The following is a 21,570-nucleotide window of genomic DNA, read 5'->3' as shown; positions in this document are numbered from 1 at the left end:
TTGGAGCCTTTTACAACGTTAGTGCTTCCAGCATTGCTAACACTGAGGGAGCTGCAGCAGTGGTAGCAATGGAAGGATATTTTAGGGAAAATACTAGTGTGTAAGCACAATTAACACGTGTGGGGCGGGGTGGCGGCGGAGAGCGGGGTAGGGAACATCATGTTTATAAAAGAACTGAACTGAAGTGGGAATTTTCTGATTTATTTCCATTATCTGCAATATTTTTTTTAGAAAGTGAGCTGGGGCTGGTCCTTAGCAACATAGCTATGTCCCATAAATATACTTTAGTACAAGCATGAAGAAGAGATTATTACACCCCTCTTTCACATAAAGTGAACTCCGTTGTCTGGGAACTGACTTCTCTCCCAATGAAATAACTTCTAGGCTATGTCCATTTTTGATGTGCATTCCCATTGGATGCTTTTTAAAAATTCCAATAAAATCTTCAAATATATGTAAAGCTACATAAATCTTTAATGTAAAATATTTACAACCAGAAATAAAATATCATTAAACTGTACAGCATCCAAGTTTTACAGAAAGCAGTAAATAAGATTAAGGACTTACTAAAGTCACTGCTGTTTAAGAAAGAATATCAGGATACAGTAAGATAAGAGGTAAGTGCACTTGTGCTCTAGGATTACGTATGTATTAATACAATAATATTTTTGAAAGTAGGGGAAAGCATAAATTGTTACATATATTTCAAGTATATTTAGTTAGATTTAAAGGTAAATTTCCATATTCCCCAAACCAATTGTGCATGAACTTACTTTATACTCAGAGTTCATACATTCTGGCATGTGACAACTGACAAAAGTTAACACTGAAGTATCTTGTAAGTAAGATGGAATTCTACTAAGAAATCCCATTGATCAGCAGATACATTTCCCCTTATATTTTAATTCTGTTGTGTAGCACAACAAAAGTAAAGTATAATAAAAATACATTAGAGTGGACAAATGCGTTCTCTCACAAATCTGATTATGTTTTTAGATAGTCCTCAATGCCCTAGGTCTGTCAGTACAATATGTTTGACCTATTATCTGAGGAAAATCAGAGTGTGGCTTTAATCCCCTCCCCGCTTTCACAGATCTAATTTTATCTGTGAATGAATTTTTATCCATATCCCAATTTTTCTGTTCAAATCTGAGCAAGGCAGCCCAGTGCCTTTGAAATGACAAAAACTACTGCACTAATTAGCAGCCAATATTGTGACAAAATCTTGACGAAACCACTGAAGTACAAACTAGGAAGAAGGGTGTGTACCACCCTAAATTGATGATGTAGTACACAACAAGTATATTAGCTACATACTAAAAGCCCTAATCTGGTTACCAGCAGATAAAGACAGCTGTATTATCCTCTTCAAGCAACAGCTCACAAGAAATCCAGTGCCAAAAACAGTTCTTGACTTATTCTCCTCAGCAGCCTCAGAATCTGATTTGCAAAGCAATCATGCACCTACAATCACCTAAATATGTGAAATGCCTTCAGAAATAAGACACGTTATTGTCATGTTGGCACTCTTTCCATACACTGAAAATTGAAACATTTATGTTGTCTGAGATATACTGTAATTTTTTTTTTTAGATTTGCATACAAACAAAACACTGGAGAGCTTGAGACAACTGACTTGAAAATAAATAAAAACCCCTAACTCTCCCCCACATCCATTACGGTGATTAAAACTGTAAATGCAAATAAGATTATAGCTCAAAATTTAGTAATCACATATTTTAAATATACCTTTCTGTCTGTATTCTGGGCAAAACTGCAGAATTGCCAAAAACCTACTGCAATAAGCCAGACTGCCCACCAAAGATTCATTTCTGAAATACCAGTATCCCAAATAAAATTTGTAAGATAATCACCTTATCTTTACAATGTATCTATAGCTGAACTTTAATATCAGATATCGCAGGGTTTGCTTTTAATCCAATTTGAAGCTGATTCAACAGTACAAATTCAGGACAGTGAATTTAATAAATATTCTCTGTATTTGTAGAACATTTTCCAGAATTTTAACATAGATCTTCACAAATTTCAAATAAACAAAATCAATATTCCAACTGACTTAGTGAAATATATTTCCTTCTCTTTCTTGCAAAAGAAAAAAAGTTTATATTCTGTAGCATGAGGATTTAAAACCAGGATTACATTTAGTTTCTTAAAAATATATTCGAAGTGTTTACTAGCCCGTAGGCACAAGTTATCTAGAACACACAAAATCAACATGGCAAAATCTAAATTTAAATTATTAAAAAGGATCAAGTTGACTGCACAGTTACTAATGTTTTCTTTATCCTAATCATTCCACTATGCAATATCAGAAGACTGAATTCCTCATAAACGTATGAAGCAGTAGATTTAAGCAAGACAAACTGCTACATAATCATCCTACACATTGTTAATTGTATCTGACATTATTGTTCAAAGCTCCTACACAGAATGTCAGCTGCCTGCTTGAACAGTACTTTGTTCTTAGTTCTTGTGTTAATGACTAATGAATTTATACAGAAAAGAGCTCCACAACAACCCCCAACTCTATAAACCTGCATTCATCATAGAGCTGCAAAAATCCTGTAGCCTTGTTGAGGGAATATGGTTATTTGTTAACATGCTCCGGCTTGTGCCCTTGAACTATAAGTTACCACAAACCATTTTTATAATATGCATGAGAGATACCTTACATGAAAAACAAATATAATTAAAGGTACATCATATAAAAACCTGAGTGAAACTGTTTACAATCTGAGTTCCATAAATAAAACCATGGTCTTTTTCTGAGGAAAATAATGGAGCTTGCCGGTGTTACAGAGAAGAAGTAAAACAACAGTGTTTAAAGGTCAAAATCAATTTGAATCAATGGTGTGGGGACCGAGGGAGAGGAAGTGTCCCTCATGCTCAAGAAAAAAAAATCTAACAAGTGTAACTGGAATAGTTTTTCTTTTATGTTAATAAGTAATAGACAATATTTCTAGAAATATAATACAGCCATTTTAATTACTATTCTGATTGCAATACTGTACTAGCTGAAAAGGTGAATATCAAAAAGCTCAAATTCTACAGAAAACTTTCAGGGTGACTTAGAAAAGGAGAAGATCTCTTTCAGGATTCACATGTAGATGTTTTAGCAAGGTTAAAGTATAAGCTTGTCTTCTAAGACGATTTTTTAAAAGTATACATATGCATATTCACACATAGAAGCACATAAATATTTAAATTAAATTAAATTTGAGTATTGAGATATAAAAATCTATTGTAAGTCAGATAAGCCTTTTAAAAGTCTGTCTGAACAATCAGAAGAAGGTTACCAAGGCTATCCAATTATACAAGCACCTGAGGAAAAACTGCAAAAGTAAACAAAGCCAAGCAATGCCACATTTTTATCCACATGCACTATATCAAATCAAAGTATAACCAACTTATTGCATCTTTCTTGTAATACTGGTCCATTCATAATGGTTTATGTAACAATGCTATTGTAGCTGAAGAAAATACAGCAGCACTTGCCACTTATTTCCTGTATTTATATCTTAGCTCTAAAAGTAAACCATTGGTTTGGTTACGTTTTTTTCTTCTCCTTTTACATGTTTTTTATTAACACAGTAGATTCAGCAGATGTCACCCAGTTCTGTTAAGATAAACACTTAGGTAGTAGCATTTTTTCTATTTGTTGAACAGAACTGTCAACACAAAATGCACATGGGAAACATTTAACCTATTTAAAATAACTATTCCAATTACAGAAAATGCCACAAAAGTCCAAAGACCTGATTTTACAATAAGAATTTACCAAAATATTTTATTAAGGTTAAAATTTTTAGTGTCTAAAGAAACCCTTTAGGTGTTTGTATTATCCTGCATGATGGGACTTCAGCTGATGCTAAGCACATCAGGATAAGATGTCAACCTGCATACTGAAGACTTTGATGCACTTAATACGGTCAAACCTTGCTTCAAAAGAATCGGGTTTTGCTTCAGAAGCTGTCTTCTCACTATAAAGCATTTGGATATTTCCCCATCATTTACATACACACAACACATCCTCTTCAGCCCCATTCCCCCCAACCACCACACAAAATAATGACATACTTAAGTATTTGGCTTGCAAATCAAATGGTTATTCTCTATTTTATCAGTTTAAATATACTAAAAATGGCAAAGCTACAAAAAACAATCAGTCCACAGAAAACATACATTAGTATTTGTCCAAAATATTTTAAAGATTAAAAGGTGGTTTCAGCTCACATAAGCATACACAAAAAGTGGACATGTATAACCATAAAATCTTACTCACCATCCCCAACAGCCATTATACAATTTAGATGCTACTTGGAGCTTTCTGAATGAACCAACAGATCAGGTAACGGCAACTATCTGAGTGACTGTAGGTGCCTGCGCCACCCTCAATCCAGTGCAGCATAAAGACAGAGTACTGTGTGACCCTGTCAGATCTGCAGCTCTATGCTGCAATAGCCAACAGCTGCTACACCATTTCAAAATACAAGTCCTATCTCTTGCAGAAAACCGCTTTCAAACTAGCATATCCACTATCATTCTATCTTAAACAATAATGGTGCACAGACTGGTAGATTTCGGTTCTTTTTTTCCTCCACTATACGAAGGGTCTGGCCTGTTTTTTATTTAAATAAATCTCTCATAGCCAATGAACGTTGTCCCATAGAAAGCATTTAATGCAATCATCAAAACACAAGGCATGTGTTCAGTAATCACTTTCTGCATCTACTCCCTAAAGATGCCTTTGCAGTCAATGACCATCACATGATCTGATGGATTATCTGATTTGCAGCTTTTAAAAGGCATTCTTATGCCTTTATAATTATTTTTTACTATTTACAAATAGAAAACAAGAAGCACACAAATAATATTCCAAATCTTCTCAATTAACCTCTTATTGTGTAAAAATATTTTGGTTGCTGTAAACAAATCACGTCAAAGGCAGTTTGTCAAAGGCTTTTCTGTGTGCACAAAAGCTGTGTCACATTAAGCAAGAATTGCTTCTGGTGGAGACAGACAGAAATTCAATTAACCATGCAGCTGCAGAGAGTCTGTAATATACCTTTTGTCAAAAAGAAACAAAACAGTTTTATTTTCCAGTACCATACAGACAGACAAGTGCTTCGTAGCAGAAAAGATCAAAAATGCATACAAATCTGCCTCCATGCAGGAAGAACATAGCTATTTGTTTCCTTATTTACAAGGACGCCACTTCATGCTACTCAACTACATACAAAGAAAAAACAATCTGATTTTTATATAAAATTTGTGCCCAAAAAAGTGATACAAGGTTCTTCTAATTTGATATTGAAGTCCCTTTATTAAAATAGGCATTTTTAAGATGACAACTTGCAAACTTTTTTTTTTTTTTTTTAAAGCAAACTGCTTTAAGAGATATATGCACAATAATTTAATTTGGGGCATTCAAATCTACTTGAAACTTAAGAAAATCTTTCCCTTTCTTTTCAAATGAGACCTGCAACAGATTGCTCGCTCCCACTTGATACATATAGACTACAACGGTGTCGTATCTACCAAAGAAGTCTACTGGAAAAGTGAGTTATTTCCACTTATTGTCCTTAGTTATTTTTTAATATTCTTACATTCCATATTACATAATATAAGAATACAGGTATAAAGAGTGTAATATTGTAAAAAAGTAATAAATGTGTAAGTAGTTAAAAGGTACATTCCCTATATTTTTTTAAACAAAAACTGACCCCAACACCCAATTTGTTTCCTATGGCATGGCAGACAAACCTGAAAGAAGAGGTGCTTCAAGTGTAATATGCATTTAACTGTGGAATAATTTTAAATATCTCAAATATGAAGGGAGGGGCACTGATTTACTAAGGACAGTTCTGAACAATTTTAATTAAAATTACATCAGTGAGAGATGCAGGTATTCAGCAACTCTGGAAGAAAAAAAATTCAGACCAAGAGTCTTTTTTTATATTTTGTCACAGGGTTACATTAACCTGTCTCAGCTAATGTCTTGCTGATCAATAGTTTTTGATGCCTAAAACTATTAGCTAGCTAGGACAACAACAATGAATACTAAAAATCACATGACTACCTCTTGGCCACTTGGATTGTGTTTGCTAGTCATAAAATGAATGTAATAATTTATACCACACATATAGCCATGGCAGTCTCAGCAAATGCCTATATTTCCCAAACCTTTATATAAATGCATTTTGTACCACATTTGGGAGCTTTGCAAATATCAGTAACATCAATGCTTCCACAGCAACTATACTTACATGGAGACAATAGAGAGAAACACAGGAAAAGATTAAAAATAATCAAAATAAGTGGCAAAACAAACATATTTGTGATGTGGGATACTATAAAGTTTTTATTGACACTTGTTTGGAAAAACCTATATAAACTCATCCATCGCCTCTCCACTCATATCTGTCCTAAAATTGTAATACAGAAAGCTTTAAACACACCACCTCATACTATCACATTTTATTTTTATAAAATGGGCATTATGAGTGGAGACATGCTCTTAAGTGGGATAACTGCAAAGATTGTGTCTAGACAGCCAATTCAGATTACCCTCAAATCTTTTCGCCCACTGAAGAGGAGAAAGAAATAAAGAACGTTAAGTTTGGGGTTGTTTTTTTTTAAATTACTTTTACTTTAATTCCCTCTTCTCAGCATTTACATTTCCCAACTAGAAGTCTGTCAGATCCTCAAAGAAATCACATTTACAAACCTAAGCCAGCAGAACAAGTGTTCTAACAGCTCTAGTGTTGGCTGTCGCTCCTGTTTCCATGGAAATGGTCAATTATTCGCTGAAAATGGGGAGGTGCTTTAAATCACCTTCTCCAGCTTGAAGCGATACAACATCGATTTCCATGGGAATGAAGGAGAGTAAAAGCTGGCAGTAAACCTATGAGTTGGTATAACTGACAAAAATTTATACCACCATAGTATTAAGCACAAAACTGCAATATTAATACTACAAATGTAAACAAAAACCCAAATCACAAAGGTAAAGGTTTTCATAGTAGCTAATTCATCCTTATTATACATGCTGCAGAAAAGATGCCTATTTCTATCACCTACCAAATAGCTGACTGACAGAAGACAGGAAAGAAACCACTGAATGATTGCAGTACTACTGGAGGCATAGCCAGGAAAAGAAAAGCTCAGTTGAAGACAGAATGAATGGTACAACATCAGTTAAGGTTGGAGACAAGTGGGATCAAGACCCTTGATAAAAGCAAAAACACTATATATCTCTGCCTTGGCTCTCTTGCCTATGCAAGACCTTTCATTCTTCCCTTCCTTCCCTTGGCTTTTGAGACTCCGTTCCAATTATTGCTGCTTCACTTCCCATTTCAGTGGGTCCTCCTCAGCTCTCTCACCTCACGAGGATGCCACATAATTCTGTCCGTGGTCCACTCCTCTTCTCCTGCTACATCCTTTCCCTTAGTGATTTCACCTCGTCACATGTCTGATTGTTGCCTTTATGTCATTAAACTTGTCATCATCCTCCTAACTCTCTCTTTCCAAAAGCCCCTGTCTTGGCTTCTATATAATTCTTCTGAATCATAGCATCAATTTAAAGTTGACAAAACCAGAACTTCATTTATCCACAAAACTCTCTCTGCCTCTCTTTACCATTGACTTCACCACAACACCCATCCTTGAAGTAGAAAAGATGTGGATTGAAATTATATAGGTTATTCAGTGCAAGGGCATGTGAGAACACTTATGCTGGAATCAGAGTGGCTCGTGTCAACACAGACTAGTACTGAAATAACTAAGTAATTTCACACCTTTTGTTATTCTGGTGCAAATTTTTGTGTAGACCAGGCCTCAGATTACTTTTTTAGGCTAGTATTTGGGTTAGGGTGGTTGAAACTGATGTTATCAGATTTTTGCTTTGTTTTTTGTTCTTTTTTTGGAAGGACAGGGAAACAACGTGATAGGGCAGGAGATGAAAGAGAGTTCACATCCACAGCAAAATTATTTTATGTCAGCTCTAACTCTGTTTTTTCTTATTCAATGCAACAGAGATGTTATTTGGTAGAAACACAGCCCCTAAGGTTTTAAAAGGGAAAAGACTGGGGTTATTTATTTGGCTTGTTTACGGTTTGATAAAGAAGGCCTGTAACATTTTTGAAAAAAAGTTCAGAGGTTCTTAAAGCAAATTTAATTCTACTTTGTTCTTTAAGATGTGGTGTTCATGTCATTCCAATACCCATCCTTCTACCCCCCTGTTGGAGCAGCCAGCAAGAAGGAACTGAGGGGATGGCGGGTTGACAGGGTCCTATATCCAGCGCCATAAAGGCGCAACCCCAGGGGGTGCCTGAGCCAATGTATAGTGCTAGGGGAAAAACTTTCTGGCTGCTGTGCACGTGGTGCATGCATACCTAATTGGAATGTACATGACCACCACATGAACACTCAAAGAACAGTTACGAGAAGGTAAGTAACCGTTTTTTAATGCTTATGCACCTTGGTGAAGGATTTTGAGATCCTATGGATAGCAAATGCTATATGAGTGCAAATTATTACATTCCTTTCAACTCTGTCATCATGGAGGCAAAATCTCTGCATTAAATATGTACTTCAGCATATTTCTGGTCATGCCCAAATGTTTTCTTCTCAGTTTAGCAGGATTCAGTACTCTGCCGGATAAGGTCTGAGCTTAACCTAGTCCTTATAGAACACCGTGTACAGAAGCTCAGAAGTTAGTGCCTTGAGCTCCAACACTCTGCTGACTGATGTTATCGCTACCAGGAATGTCATCTTGTATGAGAGATACAGCAAGGAACATGGCTCCAGCGGTTCAAAGGGCAGCCCCATCAGTCTGGAAAGGACCAGGTTAAGGTCCCAGGCTGGGACAGGCTGTTGTGCATGAGAGTAGGAAACGTTAGGAAACAACTCACCATCGGGTTGACAAAGTCCGACCGACCCTCCACGCCTGAATGGAAGGCCGAGGTAGCGGGCAAGTGTACCTTTAATAATGACAGGGTAAGCCCTTTCTGTTTGAGGTGGAGAAGGTAATCTAATGATAGGTATAGATGCTAGAATTGAAGATGGAAGGTATTGTGAAGACCAAACTGAGAATCTCTTCCACTTGGCCAGGTTTCCTACTACCAAGGAGGACTTGTTTGGCTGGGTCCGAACATACAAGCTTCGTTGGATTCAGCAATGGAGCTTCCAAGCCATTAGGTGCAGCAATTCAAGGTTCAGGTGCTGGAGACAGCCATGATCCTGACTTATCAAATCCGGGAAGAATGGCAAGGTGATTGGGGCTTCCATGGACATTTCCAGGAAAGACATGTACCAGTGTTGACGGGCCCAGGATGGAGCTATTAATATCACCGAGGCCTTGTCCCTCCAAACCTTGAGGAGCACTTTGCGAACCAGAAATTGGGGAGGAAACGTGTACAAGAGATGTCCGTTCCAGAGAAGGAGGAACGTGTCCATGATGGAGCTTGGGCTGTCATTCAAGAAGGAGCAAAACTTCAGGACCTTCCTGTTGCGTTGCATGGCAAACAAGTCTATCTGGGGAAACCCCCACTCTTGGAAGACAGTGTTCACGACATCCAGGCGTAAGGACAGATTTGTGGCCATGAAAGGACCTGCTGAGACAGTCCGCCAACTCGTTCTGTACTTCGGGGAGGTACAATGCCTCCAGGTGTATTGAGTGAGTTATGCAAAAGTCCCACAGTCTGAGGGCTTCCTAGCACAGGGGAGAGGAACGTGCATTCCAGTCTGTTTATATAAAAAATTGCTGTTGTATTGTTTGTCATAACCGATACACACTTCCCTTCCAGATGAACTTGGAATGTTTGGCATGCTAGGTGGACCGCTCTCAGCTCCCTGATGTTGATGTGAAGTGAGAGCTCTGCCTGAGACCAGAGGCCCTGTGTCCTGAGGTCTCCCAAGAGTGCATCCCACCCCAACGCTGACACGTCCATCACCAGTGAGAGGGCTGGTTGTGGTCTGGTGAAGGGAACCCAGGCGCACATGGCTTGTGATTCAAGCCACTGCAGGAGGGATTCGAGGACAGGACATGGTAGAGTGACAGCCTCGTCTAGACCATCCCGAACCAGGCAATACACCGAGACCAGCCACGCCTGAAGAGGCCGGAATCTCAGCCTGGCGTGTTCTACTACATAGCTATAAGCAGCCATGTGACCCAGAAGCTTTAGGCAATTCCTTCCTGTGGTGGTAGAGAACTGCCTGAGGCTTTGAATGATGTCACCCAGGGATGGGAATCACAATTCCGGGAGGTACCCCACGGCCTGTGTAAAGTCCAATACGGCCCCTATAAACTCTATCTGCTGCACAGGGTATAGGGTTGATTTTTGTACATTCAGAAGGCGGCACAAGTCATAGAAAGTAGCCCTTATGAAGCTGACTTGTGCCTGCACTTATGCCCTGGAGCGGCCCTTGATTAACCAGTCATTGAGGTACGGAAGATTTCCACACAACGCTTGTACAGGAACACAGCCACAACTGCCATGCACTTGATAAATACTTGAGGAGCCACCAACAGGCTGAAAGGGATGACTGAACTGGTAATGATTGTGGTTCACCATGAACCTAAGGTACCTTCTGTGGGACGGCATGATTGAAATATGAAAGTAAGCATCCTTCAAGTCGAGGGCAGCATACCAGTCCCTGGATCCAAGGAAGGGATAATGGAGACCAAAGAAACCATGCGGAACTTCAGTTTCTCCATGAACCTGTTGAGATGTTGCACGTCTAGGATGGGCCTGAGGCTGCCTTTGGCTTTCGGTATTAAGAAAAACTGGGAATAGAAGCCCTTGCCCCTTAGCGCCTGAGGAAACTCTGCCACTGCCCCCAGCATTGGAAGTGAGTGCACCTCCTGCGCAAGGAGTTGCTCGTGAGAAGGGTCCCTGAAGAGGGACGGGGAAGTAGGGGTGGAAGGGCAGAAGGGTATAGAATTGGAGGGACTATTCCCTTTCTACTGTGCAGAGTACCCAGCGATCTGATGTAATACGGGCCCACGCAGGGTAGAAAGGGGACAGCTGGCACAAAAAGGTAAGGCGGGATGGATCCAGTATCCAGACTGGCACGTCGCCCCTGGGCACATCTTCAAAAGTTCTGCTTCTGGCCAGAGGACTGCTTTGTCTGACCAGAGCCCTGGCCTGACAAAGGATGAGGCCTCCTTCTATTGTTTCTATTCCTCCTGTGGAAGAAGTCTTGCCTATTTTGCTGCTGGTAAAAATGAGGCAGGGACTGCGGCTTAAAGTGTTTCCTTTGATTAGCCGGAGTATGAAGGCCGAGGAACTTGAGGGTGACCCAAGTCCTTCAGGTTATGGAGCCAGGAGTCTGTTTTCTCTGAAATCAGGGCCGAACCCCCAAAGAGGAGGTCCTGTATTGTCTGCTGGACCTCGTAAGGGAGACTAGAGACCTGGAGACAGGAGCTCCTTTTCATGGCTATCCCTGAGGCCACAGTGTGGGATGCTGAGTCAGCCACATCAAGGGCTGCCTGCAGCAAAGCATGGGCAACCAGTTACCCTTCCTCCACGAGTGAGGAAAACTCCACCCTAGAGTCCTCTGGTAACAGCTCCGCAAACTTGGCCATCGCTCTGCAGGTGTTGTAGGTGTACCTGCTGAGGACAGCGCGGCGGTTAGATATATGGAGCTGGATACATTTTCGTCCCAAAGAGGTCCAATTTTTTTGCTTCCCAATTTTTTGTGGACAGGTGTTCGCACTCCCTCTCATTTGCCGCAGTCACCACTAGGGAGTCCGGCCGGTTGTGTTCCCTGTAAGCTGCATGCTTGGGCCGCTGCCCATGAGAGAGTCAAATGCCGCCCAGCTGATTAGCAGAGCACACACAGCTGGCACCATGTGTTCAGGTGCTTCTTCCCCCCACATTCCTCTGTCCTGCAGCTGCTCCCAGGACCTTCCTGCTGGCTGTGCACAGTGGGGGAAGTAGAGGGGAGGCACTGATGTCAGTGTGTCCTTCTTCCCCCACCCCTGCACCCTATCTCTGCAGGGCAGGGAGAGGGGACAGCCTGGCTCAAGACTCAGAGCTGCTGTGGTGAATGCTGAGTGACTGAGCGCCTTTCTTAAAGAGGCAGTGCACTGTTTGAGATTTCCCCAGTAGCGTGCCCACACAGTCTCTGGGTCACGCACGCACACAGGGTCTCTGCACATACACACCCACCACACGCACATACACACCCACCACACAGAGTTTCTTTCACACTCACCTCCAACCACATACTTGTATTATTATCGTTGTTACTTCTCGGTACTTCCTGCAATGCACAAATATTCTTTGTAATTTTATTCTTTCGAAGTGTGTTACTTCCGTGTTTTGACTGGTCTATGCATTTCATAATTTTTATTTCTTTTACACTTAAATTTAATTTTCAGTAGTAAGTTCTAAAATACCTAACCTGTCCTGGCTAGAGTAATTATCCCAATGGCAACTTTTTTAAAATATACATTAATTCTAGGGTTTTTGTTTCTACTGGTGTCGCACATCTGGACATACCTTGATGCACATAAAATGTATTCCACACATGGATGGAAAAAATTAGAGGGAACATCGCCGGCAGGGTAGGTGGGTATAAAGGTACTCACAGCCTCTAGAACAGTGGTCTCCAACCTTTTTACGCCCCAGATCGCTTTTTCAATTTAAGGGCAACCCAGGATCTACCCTTCCCCTTCCCTGAGGCCCCGCCCATTCAATCCTTCCCTCTTCCCATCGCTCGCTCACCCCCACCCTCACTCACTTTCACCAGGCTGGGGCAGGGGGGTGGAGTTTGGGAGGCGTCGTGGGCTCTGGGCTGGGGCCCTAGGGGTTTGCAGTATGGGAGGGGGTTCTGGGTGCAGAAGGGGGTATGGGGTGCAAACTCTGGGAGGGTGTTTGGGTGCAGGAGGGGGTGCTGGGGCAAAGGTGAAGAAGGGTCAAGGCTGGGGCAGCAAGGTCAGGGTGCAGGAGGAGGTATGGGGTCAAGGCTGGGGCAGTGAGGTCAGGGTGCAGGAGATGTGCTGGCTCTGGGAGGAGGCTCAAGGTGCAGGAGGGGGTTCAGAGTACAAAAGGGGGTATGGGGTGCTGGATCTGGGAGGGCGCTCAGGGTTGGGGTGCAGCCTCCCGCCGGGCGGCACTTACCTCGGGCAGTTCCCTGTCAGCAGCGCAGTGAGGCTAAGGCAGGCTCCCTGCCTGCCCCGGCCCCACACTGCTCCCGGAAGAGGCCAACGCGCCCCTGAGGTCCCGGGGGAGAGAAGAGTGGGGGACAAGGGGCTCTGCGCACTGCCCCTCTTTGCAGGCACCGCCCCCAAAGCTCCCATTGGCCACAGTTCCCCATTCCCAGCCAACGGGAGCTGCGGGGTTAGTGCTTGCATGCAGGAGCAGCGTAGGGAGACCCCTGCCATGGGGTGTGCTGGCTGCTTCCAGGAGCAGCGTAGGGCCATGGCAGGCACGGAGCCTGCCTTACTGGCAGCCCCACTGCACTGCCGCAGCCAGAGATCACGATCAACTGGGAGACTCCCCATGAAAGACCAGCTGGTCGCACTTGAAGGGTTGGCGACCACTGCTCTAGAGGGAACAAAGTACTTTCACTCATTTCTCTTTGCAAAGAGGCAGGAGTCTGCCAGAGAGTTTTAGTGCTGTCACTAATTGTTTTCATAACAGGAGGGACCCAAAAAGGCCAGTTTGTCGACCACAGTGTCCGATGCCTCCACCACTTCCTCAGCCTGCATTGCCAGGTTCTGTGCCACCCTCCTGAGAAGTTGCTGGAGCACTCTGCTATCCTCCAGAGCAGGGGCCGTTGACATTCCTGCAACTGCCTCATCGGGAGAGGACGAGGCGCTGGCTACAAGCGGGTCCTGTTCCCTGCCCTAGGCACCGAGGGGATCTCGGGGCACTCAGTGTTCCGGTGCGGCCCCTCGTGCCAGAGCTGGCGCAGTTGATGGCAACGACGTCCGAGCCAGCTTGGTTGATGGGGACGCTGGTATCAATGTAGGCGTTGCCAACTGCGTTGGTGCCAGTGCAGTAATATCCTGGTCGCGCCGGGATGGTGGAGCAGAAAAAGCAGCTGACGCAACGGAAGCCGACTTGAAGTAGGACTGTTGGCTCTGGCGGAAAGCCCCGGGGGTCCAAAAAGGCCACTGAGCAGGGGGCTACCACTGATTCGGCCACGGAGCCAGCTGGTGTCATCTCCGCCTGTCCAATCTGGAGCTCCTGCTTCTCCTGGATATGGATTGAAAGGACTCCACTTCCAGTTGTGAGGACTCTGTACAGGAGGACCAGGGAGGAGCGGTGCCACTCCGTTCCGGAAAACGTCATCTAGGGTTAGGTGACCGATGAGGCTCTGCCGTGCATGTGCTCGTCAATGGCACCGGAGACTGGGGCCGAGGGAATGGCAACTGGCGCAGAATCGTTGTGGGTTTACCCCTGGAGGGCACCGGGGACCTCACGCCCTGTCCCATTTCAGACCAGGAAGGGGAGGAGGGCAGCACCGTGAGGGCGATAAGGTCTCTTGCCACCTTGAATGCCTCCGGCATGTATAGTATCCATAGATCACAGCCCTCACTGACCAGTGAAAGATTGGGGGCCTGGACTCGACTGGTCCCACGTAGGGGCAGGAGTCGACGTGACCCTTGAAGCCGAGACCGAAGTCGTGCAGCCCGACATGGGTCTCAGGGCGGCGGGCTCCTTTTGCGCCCGTCTGGGCATAGGGCAGCAACCCCTTTCAGGTCTATTTTTCTTATGAGGCACCGGTGAATGTGAGCAGTGCTAGCTCCTGTCCTGTCGGTGCCGAGGGTCTCTACTCGAGTCCTTCCTCGGCACCGATTCACACGTCAGCAGGGCCAGTGCGCTCCACACAGATGATGAGATGCTCGGGGTTGGCTCCAATTGCAGACGGAGAGCTGCCTCCGTGAGGATTAACTTGAGACACTGATCTCTCCCCTTCCGTGTCCTTGGACAGAAACTTCTGCAAATTTTGCAGCATTCTTTTTGATGAGCTTCCCCGAAACACTTTAAACAAGAAGAACGGGGGGTCCCTCTTGGGCATAAGCTGGCCACTGGCTTCGCAGGGTTTACAACCCAGAGACCGAGGCATGCCCTGGTACCAGGAAGAAAGTGGAGGCAAACCTCCAAATGAAACTTGTATGTAAAACTACCCTCTACTATATCAACTAACTATATACAAGAATGAAACTTCAACTACTAGAGAGATGCCTACCAAAGTAAGAGCAAGCATTCCGGCTAACCATCATGGGAGGTAAGAAGGAAATGAGGGCGTGGCGGGTCAGCAAGGCCCTATAACCGGCGCTGTAAAGGCATGACCCCAGGAGGCGTCTGAGCCCTAAGGTTATGTATACGCTGCAATGTAAGCCCAGGGTTAGAAGAACTCAAATTAGCAGACCATGGGTTTTGTTAACCTGGGGCTTCGGCATCTAGACTTATTTCTAACTCCAGGTTAGGAACTGTTAAACCAGGAGTGGGCAAACTTTTTGGCCCGAGGGCCACATCTGGGTGGGGAAATTGCATGCAGGGTCATGAATGTAGGACTGGGGCAGAGGGCTGGGGTGGGGAAGGGAGTGTGGGGTGTGAGAGGGGGTGCAGTATGCAGGAAGGGGCTCAGGGCAAGGGGTTGGAGAGCAAGAGGGGTGTGGGGTGTACGAAGGGGCTCAGAGAAGGAGGTTGGGGTGCAGGAGGGTGCTCAGAGCAGGGGGCTCAGGGCAAGGGGTTGGAGTGCAGGAAGCTGCAGGGTGCAGCAGGGGACTCAGGGCAGGGGGTTGGGGTGCAGGATGGGTTCAGGGTGGAGGCTCCGGGGTGGCAGCGGCGCACAGCAGGGCTAAGGAGGGCTCCCTGCTTGTCCTGGCCCTGCCACTCCCGGAAGCGGCTGGCACCACATCCCTGTGGCCCCTGGGGAAGGTGGGGGGGACGACCATGGGTCAGCGCGATTTGTATGTCGACAGAAGGCTGGTGAAGACTGGAGCTTCGTTTGAATGCTAGGCTTACACTGCAGTGTAGACATATCCTAAATGTATTGATATATATATCAGTCTCACTCAAGTGCTCAATCTACTAGACTACAGCTCTCCTCAGAAAGGTTGACATTTTCTCCATATATATTAAAAAAAAGATATGCAAAATGTAACTCTGAAAACTTCTCAAGCGGTATCTATTTCATAGCAAAATAAATTTGTTTACCACATTAGTGGTCATTTATAGGCCTGCTTTTACAATACAGTTTATGGAAAAGAAGTTTTCCAACAGGGATTTGTTGAAAACAAATTAAGTGATTCCTCTCTAGAGAATATCTTTTACTGTTCTACAAGACCTTTAAGATTTAGGTTCATCTCATGATGTAGCACACCTAAACCCCTGGGCAATAGAGAATAAGGGGCAGAGGGAAAAGATGTAGATACAATTCATAGGGAGGCAGGTTTTCTGAAGTCTTCTGCTTTCATTTAGACTAGATACGGTAATTTCAGAAGTGAATACATCGTGTGGCAAAATGGCCAATGTTGGTATGAGGAGTCGTGCGCTTTTCTTGGTGGGGGGCTAGGACGCCACGCCTTGTCCCTGGTCTTTGGGCGCCTAAGGCCCTGCTAGTGACCCGGGAAGGTGGTAGAGAAGGGAAGCGGGGAAGGGGTCTGGGTTTGCTCCTCACTCTGAGCCCAGCCCCTCTCAACCCCTACGGGTTTCTTACCCTCTGCCCCCTTGGGTAGGGTTACCCTGGATCCTTTCTCCTTCCTTGTACCAACCCTGACTGCCTGAAGCAGGGTTTTTTTTATTAGGTTCCTGACAGGACCTTAATTGACTACAGGTGCTCCAATTAGCCTGTAGTAACCTTTCCTAGTCCACAGGGAACCACACCTTAATTAGCCTACAGCTTATTTATCTCCCGTCTACCACTCTCTCACTGCTCCCTGGCCCTGCTGTATCACAATACTACTTTTTGGAAAATGTATTTATATATAATAAAACAGGGTGAAATTAACTCTAATTTCTTTACTTTTTAAAATTATATTAGAATGCCCTCTTAAAGCAATCTAGGTTTGTCACAAAAAACGATCAGAAAAATCCTATAAATATAAATCAGGATTTTCTTTCATATGAGACACAACAAGAATGTTAAAAGCTACAAAAAACAGTTTTATTGAAGCCACTGATGCAGCACCTTTTTAGTTGCAGTATTAATTTTTATAAATTGGCTTTCACTTAAAACACAAAGCTCAAAGTAATTTGTTAATTAAAACAATGAGTGATGCTTCTGTTCTTTCACTACAACCAAACACTATACTAGAACCACAATGTGGAATTTACAACTGGAATTCAATGCACACCAGTTTGCTTCACTGAACTGAATCAAAACTAACAGTGAAGTAGTGAAGTAAATTGCTAGTACAGTGAACTTGAGTAACATCACAGAGTCCTTACTTCAACACACGCCAAGTTTTCTAATAGCTACAACAGTTTCAAAATGCTCTTACAATTGTTTATAGACACTGAAATATTTTTCTTTTAAAGAAAAAAAAACTGTCCATACATTTATGTTTAATTCCTGGAGAGAGACATGATCTAAGTTAAATATATGTAATGTATGAAAATGTAATAAGGAATTACACACACTTATTTAGATCGCTATTCTGAAATCTTCTCATTACCCCTTACTGAGCACAAAAGTAATTATTCTGAACATATTTTGAGGACATAAATTGCTTTTAGTGGTGCTGCAAATTAACCATTTTTACCAACTTCACACTGCAATGGTGCAGAGAAGTAAGTAATGAAATTATTGCTACCACTGCCAGACATTTTAACCATTCACATAGTGGGGTACAAGAGTGCTGTGCAGAAAAAGATATTAAACAATGACTTCAAGAAAAGACCATCAGTATGAGAGAGTAAGCATTTGTTAGAATTACACTAATGTCTAACTTTAAGATTGTGGCTTAAACGCATATTTCTACAACAGATTAACCTGAACTTCACTTTTATAATGCTAGTTGTTCCACAAAACAGATTACAGTGCTTAACAAAGGTTAAATCTGAGTTACATTAACCTACGACTTTGAATAGCAATATATAGGTGCATACTTACCACTGATGTTACTTAAAATCATATTTCCAGAGTCTCTCACTTCATCAAATTTTGCAAATATTGTTTGTAATCTGGAAATAAGGGAAAAGATCAATTTTAACGTCTATGTGAATGAAGTAGGGATATTTCCCCAACCCCCAAAATGAAAAATAAAAACTAAAAACTCCAACTCAGCTCTAACTGTGTTTTCTTCATGAGCAGATTTATAGATGAATGGTTAAAACTAAAGCTGTTTATCATTCCAGCCAGCAGAAATCTATGGAAACAACATCTGAACAACTTTTCCTCTTGAATAAATTCAACATATTCAAACAAAAACAAAATTCACTTAGCAATTAACATTGTATATTCCAAATAACATGATTAAAAAAAATAGAAGTCTATTACTACATTACATTTATATTAATGGCATACATTAGGCTTTATGTGAACATACTAGCATATTTATGTAAAGCTCTAAAAAGTAATTATTTTAAAGTAGGGGGTATACTGTAAAAATTAAGGATAAGATTGAATTTATTTGGAGGCAATTAACAGATTTCTCAAAAATCTGTTTTATTTTAATAAAACTATTGTTCGTAAGAGTAGTTTTGCTTTCCAGTAGTAGGAAAAAAGTAGTTATATTTCACATTCAAAACATACTAAACATTTTACTCTTATTAAAGTAAAAGGTAACAATATTTTATGTAGGATTACAAAAATAACAGAAATATGCTGAGTGCTCTAAGTGCATGTAAATAGACAGTAAAAGAAACTACAGTAAAAGCTCTGTTATCCGGCACTTTACCAACCGGAAAGCTCTATAAACGAGCATTTCTGATCTTCATTGAAACCCCAGTTTATAGTCCAGTTGGCGTGGGGCCAGAAGGCTCCCTGTCTGGCTCCATGTGGTTCCTCAAAAGCAGAGACATGTCCCTGCTGCTCCTAGGTGGAGGAACGGCCACGAGGGGTTCACGGGGGGGTAGGGGGTGAGAAGGGGCGTGCATTTTGGGAGGGAGTTTGGGTGCAGGAGGGGGGCTCAGGGCAGGGGGCTGGTGCGCAGGAGGGGTTTCGGGGTGCTGGACCGGGTGGTGCTCACCTTCGGCAACTCCCCGCATGCAGCAACGTGTCCCTACTGCTCCTGGGACTGCCCCAGTCCCAAGCAGTGGCTCCACAGCTCCCATTGGCCGGGAACTAAGGCCAGCGGGAGCTGCGGGGGCAGCGCCTGCAGGTGGAAGCAGCAAGCAAAGCAGCCTAGCTGCACCTCCGACTAAGAGCAGCAGGGACATGTCGCCGTTTGCAGCGAGCGCCACCCAGATCTAGCACCTCACAGCCCCTCCCGTGCCCCAGCCCCCAGCCCAGAGCTCCCGCCCAGGCCCAAATTCCTTCCCTAGTAACTAACTGGAATTTCTGACTTATCGGCACCCCCATTTCTGCAACATGCCGGATAACAAAATTTTTACTCTATTCAGTTAGTATCGTCCATATTCCTCATTTAGTCCAAAGTGCTATGAGATAAAATGTACTTGTATCTATGTATTACTGAAACAGACAAACGTGAACGCAATGGATGGCAATTGCAGTTTAATATAAAATAATTAAAATCATATTTACATTTTCCAGGCTTGGAATATATCAGTATAATATGTCAACCTTTTACAAAAAGAATAGAGCACAGAATAATTAGGTACATCTAAACTAGTGACTGTACACTTATCCATACACCTAGCTGTGTCATAATCCCCTTACGGTCACATCTCAACCCCAGAATCATGTAAGTAGAAGGGAGCAAGGGGAGTAGAGGACAGTAAACTAGTACACCTGAGGGGTAAGTACATGCCTTGGCTGTGAGAGTCGTAAAGGGTAACAAGAAAACATTCTACAAATACATTAGAAGCAAGAGGAGGACCAAAGACAGAGGAGGACCATTACTCAATGGGGCGAGGGGGGGAGGGAAACAATAACAGAAAATGTGGAAATGGCAGAAGTGCTTAATGACTTCTTTGTTTCAGATTTCACCAAGAAGGTTGCTGGTGACTGGACATGTAACAGTGAATGCCAGTCAAAATGAGGTAGATCAGAGGCTAAAATAGGGGAAGAACAAGTTAAAAATTACTTGGACAAATTAGATGTCTTCAAGTCACCAGGGCCTGATGAAATGCACCCTAGTATACTTAAGGAGCTGACTGAGGGGATATCTGAGCCATAAGCGATCATCTTTGAAAAGTCATGGAAGACTGGAAAAGGGCAAATATAGTGCCAATCTATAAAAAGGGGAAAAAGGACAACCCAGGAAATTACAGACCAGTCAGCTTAACTTCTGTACCTGGAAAGATAATGGAGCAAATAATTAAACAATCGATGTGCAAATGTCTAGAAGATAACATAAGTAACAGTCAGCATGGATTTGTCAAGAACAAATCGTGTCAAACCAACCTGATAAGTTTTCTTTGACGGGAAACAAGCCTTGTGGATGGGGGGAAGCAGTAGACGTGGTATATCTTGACTTCAGTTAAGTCTCACATGATCTTCTCAAACAAACTAGGGAAATGTAAGCTAGATGGAGCTACTATAAGGTGAGAGCAAAACTGGTTGGAAAAACTGTTCCCAGAAAGTTATCAGTGGTTCACAGTCATGCTGGAAGGACGTAACAAGCGGGATCCCTCAGGGATCAGTTCTGGGTCCAGTTCTGTTCAATATTTTCATTAATGATTTAGATTATGGCATAGAGAGTACACTTATAAAGTCTGCGGATGACACCAAGTTGGGAAGACTTGCAAGTGTTTTGGAGGATAGGATTATAATTCAAAATGATCTGGACAAACTGGAGAAATGGTCTGAAGTAAATGAGATGAAATTCAAGAAGGACAAATGCAAAGTACTCCACTTAGGAAGGAACAATCAGTTGCACACATACAAAATGGGAAATGACTGCCTAGGAAGGAGTACTGTGGAAAGGGATCTGGGGGTCATACTAGACCACAAGCTAAATATGAGTCAACACTGTAATGCTGTTGCAAAAAAAAGCAAACATCGTTCTGGAATGTATTAGTAGGAGTGTTGTAAGCAAGACACGAGAAGTAATTCTTCTGCTCTAGTCCACACTGATTAGGCCTCAACTGGAGTAGTGTGTCCTGTTCTGGGAGCCACATTTCAAGAAGGATGTGGACAAATTGGAGAGAGTCCAGAGAAGAGCGACAAAAATGATTAAAAGTCTAGAAAACATGACCTATGAGGGAAGACTGAAAAAAAACTGGGTTTGTTTAGTCTGGAAAAGAGAAGACTGAGAGGGGACATGATAACTGTTTTCAAGTATATAAAAGGTTGTTACAAGGAGGAGAGAGAAAAATTGTTCTCTTAACCTCTGAGGATAGGACAAGAAGCAATGGGCTTAAATTGCAGCAAAGGAGGTTAAGGTTGGACATCAGGAAAACACTTCCTGTCAGGGTAGGTAAGCACTGGAATAAATTGCGTAGGGAGATTGTGGAATCTCCA

General features: G+C 42.8%; 1 protein-coding gene across 35 annotated transcripts in view; it reads right to left on the bottom strand.

Moving 5' to 3' along the window:
• CLASP2 (cytoplasmic linker associated protein 2) overlaps window positions 1-21,570 on the bottom strand; it is a 271,237-nt gene that overhangs the window by 200,836 nt on the left and 48,831 nt on the right. For 34 of the 35 annotated variants that reach the window (XR_012157456.1, XR_012157457.1, XM_073333055.1 and 31 more), the window contains exon 7: window positions 18,097-18,167. Coding sequence is in view for 33 of the 35 variants with exons in the window: in XM_073333055.1 (XP_073189156.1) it covers window positions 18,097-18,167 (71 nt within the window). In the remaining 2 variants the exon portion in view is untranslated. Of the gene's footprint in view, window positions 1-4,303; window positions 4,861-18,096; window positions 18,168-21,570 lie in introns of those variants that run through there. The other variant, XM_073333054.1, reaches the window with a different exon arrangement.

The sequence above is a fragment of the Lepidochelys kempii genome, chromosome 2, assembly GCF_965140265.1.
Source record: "Lepidochelys kempii isolate rLepKem1 chromosome 2, rLepKem1.hap2, whole genome shotgun sequence".
Taxonomy (NCBI): Eukaryota; Metazoa; Chordata; order Testudines; family Cheloniidae; genus Lepidochelys; species Lepidochelys kempii.
Note: the sequence above shows the minus strand (reverse complement) of the source record. Positions and strands in the feature narration are given on the sequence as shown.